The sequence below is a fragment of the Setaria italica genome, chromosome I, assembly GCF_000263155.2.
Source record: "Setaria italica strain Yugu1 chromosome I, Setaria_italica_v2.0, whole genome shotgun sequence".
NCBI classification, from domain to species: Eukaryota; Viridiplantae; Streptophyta; class Magnoliopsida; order Poales; family Poaceae; genus Setaria; species Setaria italica.
In genome coordinates this window covers 565021-573371 of record NC_028450.1, presented here as the reverse complement: position 1 = coordinate 573371, position 8351 = coordinate 565021, and the positions used below count along the sequence as shown (strand labels likewise).

Here is an 8351-nt window from a genome sequence, read left to right as displayed (position 1 = left end):
CTCCGATTCCGGGAGGCACTTGCGTGTCCCCTCTATCTTATCTTTGGTTCTCCGGGGAGCGTCGTGGGCTGGTGGCGCTGGGGCGCACGTCGTCGGTGGTCGTCGTCGTCGTCCAAGGCGAGAGAGCCAGCATGGGCTGGGCTTCCTTCGGATGGGATCGAGACCGGCAGGCCCAGTCGCTCACCAAGTCATGGGGGCCCACCAAATCATCATGCAGGCCCAATTTCGCAGGATTGGACCAGCGGATCCGCTATGAGTAAGTATGCATTGTGATTTCTGCTGTTGTTCATACAACATCGAGATGCCAATATTATGTGTCGAATCAGCTTTCGATTTGACAAAAGCCTGTCGTCAAGAGCAAGATATGGAGGGGAAGTAAGACCACTTAACAAAAGCATAACTTGCATCACCGTGTGATCCAAATTCGTTATTTCTTCTATATATTACTGATACATCATGCTTTTTTTTGGGCTGAAGGTAAGCAATAAGGCACGGAGCTTCAGAGTTACATCCCGAGTGATTCAGAAGTAGTGTTTGCATGTTTTAAGTCGTCTTCGGCCAGTAGATCAAAGCTGGGGACCTCCCTATAATCAAGAAAACGCTACGTTAGAGATGTACTCATACTATAGAGTTGTGAATTGCATGATAATTTGACACGTACATATGAAGTAACATATTTGGGAACTCAACAGGTTGGATAAAAAACAATCTGATTAGTATCTCGTGTTCTGCTGATGGATGGAATTAATTCACAAATCAGTGGCTAGGAAAGAATGATTAAGTACTTAATAGTGGAAACCTTAAATACCTTAATACGATTTTAATTTGTTTCCAGGCAGCAAAATTTAGTGAAAAAGAAAAGTAAATGCGATTTGCTTATTCAGTTTTGGGTTTTGAAGCTGGCAAGGTCCTATATTCTAACACAGACATCATACTATGAAACTTTACTTCAAAAAGAACATCATATGAAACGGCTGAGCTCCATGCTATAGATTTGAGGTTTATGAATAACTTTAAGCTTAAAATATTGGGTAATGTTACCTAAAGAAATACGAAAAATATATGTACATAGGAACTGCTCACCTGCACCGCATGTGAGAAGAAGGTATTTTCTTTTTCATGGAATTTTTTATTCTCCCCTTTTTACCACACTCCTCTGTGACTGAATTGTATACAATATTTTTTGTACCAGTTTTTGAGCTCACATGCCCTTTTTTCAATTTAATCTGATCTTTAACCCAGTTTTCTTTCTAGGCTTGCCTACTTTTACATAGTGTAAATTTCTAACTTATAGTTCATATACCCGTAGACTCTGCTTTAAATTTTAATTGTTCATTTATACTTCATAGGCATTTCAATTTTTTCGAACAAGTGGATTGTGGCTAGTTTAATTGATAATCAGTTGGTTCCAATGTTATTGTTAGATAACTTTATTTTACAACATTTGAAACTGGTGTAGCTTTAAGGTCATGTTTGTTATATTTTTAGCTTTAGTTCCGAACTTTTCCCTAACCACCCAATATCAGTGACACCTTTTTTTGTTGAATTAGCAGCAAGTCTTTATATATAGGGCAAGATGTTCAGGGTGGTTCTTTGTGTAGTGTTGTACCTTTTTTTTTTGGTTTTTACATGATGAAATTAAGTGAGCATAAGATTCATACTCATGTTATATTTGTTCATATGCTGAGGGGTGCACGCTGTCTGGTTGTGCATGTATATGGTTCATAACCCCCCCCCCCCCCCCCCCCCAATTTCTTGCAAATGAATGGTTTTTTTTCACGCCCATCACCCTGTACCAGGCCCAAACTGATGGATTAAACTCTGAAAACTGTTGGAGTTGAAACTGGTGTACCTTTTTAGTTCGTGTGTTGTTATCTTTTTTGGTGGATTAGCAGCAAGATTTTTATATCAGCGACACACTTTTTTTTTGGTGAATTAGCAGTATATATAAGCAAGAAAGCTCATGGTGTTCTCTGTGTAGCGCTGCACTTTTTTGTGGTGCTCCATCAGTTTTTTGGGCCTCTATTTTTTTGTGGTGCATCATCAGTTACTAAATTTTTTTGTTACTATTTTTTTGGAGAGCGATAACTGCTAGGTATCTTGCTTGCTTTGTTTGATTCACCAATCAGTTTTTTTGGGGGGAGAGCAATTTTTGCATGGGGCAGACCTTCCATGCGCTGAACGTGCTTTTTTTTTTTTGTGAGGCCTGAAACTTATGAGTTACCTGGCATGTTTTTCTCTGTATGTGTGTTAGTGTGTTCAGCACGTACGAAAGTTAGGTATTTAGTAAAAAAAGCTACCTCTTTTTTTTGTAATTGACCTAGATTATCATTTCCCCATTTATTTGTATTTTTGTAGCGTCAAAATAAATCAAGTATCACTTTCAGCCCTCAAATTCTGTAGAGTTTACTAAATTATATTTGTATGCCATCTAGAATCAGTTCAACACAATTTTTTCATTCAGCTTTAAATTATTGTTCAGTTAAGCTTTTTTTCAGTGGGCTAAAAAATTTCTATACCCCAAACTGTGTTTTTTGTACATTGATCATTGATATACTGTCTTCTTTTGTGCAGATCGCAAGTTTTCTTTAGCCTCTTTTTTTATCAACAATTTTAGTTGTCTACGGTTTTTTTTACATTTTTTATATGTGCCCCTCTTTTCTTCACAGGTTTGCAATTCCATTAGGAACATAATATCTAAAGCAACCGCCCCAGCTCATGCCAGTAACAGGGCTGCACACAGCGCCCTTGGTGTTGGCAATGAAAAACACGGCAAAACCATTGCCCATGCTATGAAGGTTGTCACTAGGCTTGGCGTGTCATATTTCTCAGATGTTCTCACTTCACTAAGCGTACCTAAACGGTTGGCAAACCCGTCATCAACTATAAGTCTATGGTAGGTTTCAAAAATTCTTTTTCTGCGCCTGCAATACATTTTTACATTACTATATGTGTAGATGAGTGAGGCATAGAGCCTCTTGCGCACTTTTTTTTGTTAATCTGTAGGTATATCAAAACACTATGAATGGTGAAATATAATCATTGAAGGAAGAAATTTAGCATATTAAAATGAATCTTTGTTACCTTTTTCCACTGGATTTTTAAATGTATTATGAATTTTTTACCTATATGTCTGGTATTTTGAGTACATTGTAGGCCAGCTTCTTCTTCTTAAGTTTTAATCCTTTTCTGCTGCTCAGTTGCTGTTGACAATAGCAGAAAGGGATTTTTTACAGCAGGAATAACCTAAACAATACATGTTCTCATATATTTCCCAAGGGAAAATTCTGTTGTTTCACATCATCAAGTTATCACATCATCAGAACTTTCTTTCATGTTGTTTTCATTTAGAAATTCTGTTTTTTCTTGCATCTAGATGAAAACTCATCTACACGTTTGGGGAAAAGTGATTGAGAAGAAAGTAAATCTCAACCAAATTTTGATGAGTAGACAAAACAGAATAGCTGCCACTCACCCCAACCGTTGGATCTAGCTAGTATCTACGACCCAACAAATTATTTGGAGAGTGGATTGCTTTATTCAGGAACCTGGGAGCTAACACTCATGATGGTACGCACCAACACCATACTGATGCAGCAGGATGATCGACACTGACCGTAGATAGATCGGATCTATGATGTGTCGGCAATGAAGTCTTGGATCACAGTGCGGACTGCAATCGGGATTCTCACCGAGTGGGTGTTACCATCCAACCATGTCAAACTCCCAAAGGTGTAGCCACCCTGCACCCTCTGCCTCGCCGTGAATGTCACCCTAAAAGTTGCTTCCTTGCTACCACCCTCACCAAACTTTATCACCCAAGGCTCCACCGACACAGCCACCCCTGGTGGAGCTTCGACCACAGCCCGATATGCTGCCTTAGCTGGGCCAACGTTGGTGACTGTGCGTCTCACCGTTACAGTCTCTTTGAGGTCCGGCACGGCGATGGATGGGAGGTTAAGCTGGTACAGCTGCCCCATGTAGGTGACACAATTATCGTCTGGCCCAAGGGTGCAGCTGAAGAACTTGGTGTATTCACCGGCGTCTATGTCATAGACCAGGCCGGGATCCATGGCCCTGTCGGGGTCGATCTGCCCCCCTCCAAAATCGAAAGGGTCAGCCAATTTCCTTGGGACCCCTTCCGCTTGGATTGGCATGCCGAAACGATCAGCCACCGATGCTGCATGCCATTAACCGACAGTACGTGAAATGAAGAAACACCATCAGTTTTATGGATTCATGATAATAAGCACGTGCCTGTGGTGATGATGGCGGACTTGATCATGGCAGGCGACCAGTGAGGGTGAATCGACTTGAGCAGCGCGACGACAGCCGAGACGTGCGGGCACGCCATGGACGTCCCAGAATCGAGCTGGTATGACCCGCGCACAGCTGCTAAGATGCTGGCTCCCGGTGCAGCTATGTCAGGCTGTTCGAACGGAACGGGACAACTTTACACATTCAGAATACGGCAATCACATGGATGAATGATATGATGTTTACGCATGGCAAGTGCTTGTCGATCACCTTAATTATGGCAGGGAAGTCGATGCTGGGGCCTCTCGACGAGAACGCGGCGACCCTAGGAGACAGAACCCCATTGCCGACAACGCTGAAGGTCCGCGAGATCTTCACCACCGGCATCCTGGACGCCACAAAGCTCAAGCATTAGCGGCAGGCCATCGGCGAAACACGAACGGACGTGTGACTCTCGAGTCTCAACTCTCAACTCGTCCATGGCGTTTAATCTCACTTACTCCACGCTCTTGACGTAGGACTCGATCCTGTGTGCGATCTCGAAGTCCACTAACACGCAGGGCATGAAGTACTGGCTGCAGGCCTTGGTGTACTGCTCGAGTATGTTGCTGTTGTGTTGCGCGAAGATCAGGCCCTTGGCCCCTGCCTTGCTGACGCCGGTCACGGCGCTGCTGAATCCTTGCGGCGGCGGCTTGGAGGACGCCTCCCATGGGGCGTAGCACAGCAAGACGTTGCCGGTGACGTTGGTAAACGACAGCGTCTGTTCGTCGCAGCTGCCGGAACGGCGGTCATGTTGGAATTGCTCAGAGTCAAGTTCAGCGAAGAACACAACAACCTCAAATTTGACTACTTCTAAATACAGCATCATTTTTCTTTACCTGCCCGCAAATAAAAGCGCGTGGAAATCGTCGCTATTCAAGGATGCATTGTAGTTGACTGATTGCCCCTGCGAATATAGTCACATGAGTTAATTAAACAAGAACATCATTAGTTTTATTTCATGATCCAATAATAATTCAAAGATTATATACTAGTACAGTAGTACTTACCACTAGCTTCTCGTTGTTCCCGAGCGACACCACGGTCGGGAAGGACCGATCGATGGTGGTGGCTGCCACTGTCAAGACCCACGGCACGGCGTTCAAAATCGTCTGCGCTGCGGGGCCGTTGTTACCGGCGCCGAACACGACCGGGATCCCTCTCGCCACGGCGTGCAGCGTCCCGGGGAGCTCTGTTTCTGGCGCAGCCACCGACAGGGACAGCACATCCACGCCGTCGTTTATGGCGTCGTCGATGGCAGCGAGGATCGCGGCAACGTCGCAGCCGGCCGTCAGCCAGCAAGCCTTGTAGACGGCCAACCGCGCGCGAGGCGCCCCGCCACGCGCTACACCGCCGGCGAGGCCGCCGTGGCTCACGTTCCTCACTAGGCTACCGGCGATGATGGAGGCCACATGCGTGCCGTGCCCGTCCATGCCCCTGGCAGACAAGTAGTCGACCTTGAGTTTCTCGGCATCCAATCCGCCGGTGTACCAGCGTGCGCCGATGATCTTCCTGTTGCAGCTCGTGGCGTTGAACTCGGCACCAATCTGACATACGCCTCTCCACCTCGCCGGCACAGGGCCATATCCGCTATCGTCAAAGCTTCGTGATTCAGGCCATATGCCTGTAACATATATGCAGAAATTCATGGTCTATGAACAAATTACACTCAAGCGCGTGCACACTCCAGAAGGTTGATACTGCTGACTAAGTAATTAAGCACGAAACTCAACCTGTGTCAACTACCCCAACGATGATATCTTCCCCGTACTTTGCTTTCCGGAGGAGGTCTGGTGCCGACGTTTGGTAGTAGTGAAGGCCAAGAAAATCCCAGCTCCGAGTTGTTGCGGTTTGGTAACGAGTGTTAGGCTTAACACTAACGACCCCAGGTAGACCTGCATGAAGGGTTCTTAATGCATGTAAACATACAACAATTTCGTTCTTGCAACAATGTGATAATATGGTTTTTACTCTTAATTGTCTCGGCTTGGGACTTCGTGAGCATCGCCGCAAACCCGGAAAATCCATACTTGTAACTGTAAAGTATGGATTTCATGGCTTCATCCTTGCTGTTGCGTCCGTAATTAACATGAGCAAAAGTAGCAAAACGTGAGCAACCACTCCTGCTGTGTGATGACCAGACATTGGAGCTTCAAGATGAACTATTAATCCTACCTTCCAAGAACAGATGCGAGTACATCGTGGTGCGATGCGGTGACCACAGATGGATCGTCCTGTTTCTTCTCTCCCATGTAAACAATATACAGCTGCAATTTTTACACAGAATAAAGATTTCATGATTGAAGAGAGAAAAGAACAAGTGATTCAGCAAAAATTCAGTTTCAGTTTCTTAAAAAAAAGAAGCATTCTTACTTTACTCGATGCATTAGCTGAAAGGGGAAGCATAAGTACTAGCACCAGAAGCAAAGCGGAGCAGGCAGCTGATAGCAAATCCATGATTGATTTCAAGGATAATTTTACGTTGTTTGTGGTTTGCTGGCCTTGAGCTCATTTTTTAATGTATATATATATATATATGTTGGAGCCATGGACATCGACCACGAGGTGCAACCAATGGCTCCCGTCATCTGTAGCTATCGGTGGTGGCCGTTTGACCCGGGACTAAAGGTCTTTAGTCCCGGGTCCAAAAACAATCGAAACTAAAAATACTGCATCCCACCGGCCGCCGCCCTTGCCCCCATCGCCCGCCGTCGCCGCTGCCCTGCTGGGCGCTTGGCCCCTCGCTGGCGGTCAATCCGAGTGAGGGAATGGAGGGAAAGGGGAGAGGGACACACCTGGAGCCTGCAGCCTGCTCTTGGCTGTGCCCGCCGTCGATGCCGCCTACGGCCCGCTCCCGACTGCGCCCGCTATCGTGGTCTGCAACCCGCGCCCGCCATCACCACTGCCCATGCTGCCGGACCTCACCTTGCGAGCCGCCACCTCACCTTGCTCCGCCGCTGCTCCTCACTGCCGCCGTCTGAACGCAACAGACAACAGTGATACTTGGACTTGATACTTGGACTTGATGGCTCCTAAATATGGCTAGTTAATCCGTGCTACTACAATGCTACTAGCAGCTGTCGTCTCTCTGCTAGCGTGAGGATAAAAAACGCAGAAGATGACCTGCGACTGCTCGTGCATAGCATCTGCGCGTCTGCACGTTTGTGCAACGAGATCGAGCATGTGATCCATGCCCCCTGAATCTCGTCGCAGCCTCGCAGGCCACGCCAACGCTGTCAGTCACATACATGCTCCATAAGAAATAATCGAACGACGCCATGAACAAGGTTGCCGATTGGTTTTTAAAAAACAAAAAAGGGAGCATGATTTGTTTGTCTGTTCGGTTTTGCCCAACCATTTTAAACTCGGGGGAGTGGAAGCGCGCGCAAGGGCACTACGCAGGAGGGGCGGCGACCGGTCAGGAGACTCAGGACTCGCCGAGCAGGAAGGAGCTCGTGAGGACGCGGGGCAAATTATAGAACCGTTTTAAGGAGTCAAGCCAAGGTGTGTTAGGCCATGATTAAGATTAACCCGCATGATTGAGCGCCGCGACTCCGACGTGTTAGGTGGCGCGGACGACCTCCAGGTTTGGGCGCGGCGGCGCCGTCTCGTCTCCTCATTCTCCGGTGGCGAGCGTGGGCAGCCAGGAAGTCCATGCGACTTGCTGTAAGGTTTCGCAATGTTAGAGCATGGCTTACATTTTACAAGAGGCACACTAGTAGCATCCATCATCGATCGTTTCCGATTCGTCCAACGCAAGCTCATGATCGTTGTCATGCGCACCTGACCCCCGTTGCATTTGCATCGCGCGCACGTTCACCAAACCTTAGGAAGGTAACATGTGCCAAATCGATGCTCGATAATTAAAGGCTTCATTTTTATGCTACCTGCGTCAATGTGAATGGCGACAGAGAAGGCAGCAGCGCTACAGGTTCTCCCGCACCAACTGCGCCCGTACGTACGTAGGAGCCAACGACTCGTGGCCGTCGATTGCTACAGCGTGCCAAGATACGGTTACACGTATACGGAGAGGTCGGAAAGGACCTTGGGACCCC

The 8351-nt window shown here is 46.6% G+C and overlaps 1 protein-coding gene across 1 annotated transcript; it reads right to left on the bottom strand.

Moving 5' to 3' along the window:
• Nucleotides 1–3308: 3308 nt before the first annotated feature.
• On the bottom strand, nt 3309–6829 carry LOC101779624 (subtilisin-like protease SBT3.9). Its single transcript, XM_004951173.3, has 10 exons — nt 6670–6829; nt 6472–6563; nt 6268–6365; nt 6030–6191; nt 5307–5920; nt 5136–5203; nt 4758–5030; nt 4528–4645; nt 4258–4429; nt 3309–4180 (listed from the first exon to the last, which is right to left on the bottom strand). Exons 1-10 carry the CDS (start codon nt 6751–6753, stop codon nt 3633–3635), a joined length of 2229 nt encoding a protein of 742 aa, XP_004951230.1. The 5' UTR covers nt 6754–6829; the 3' UTR covers nt 3309–3632.
• Nucleotides 6830–8351: the final 1522 nt, after the last annotated feature.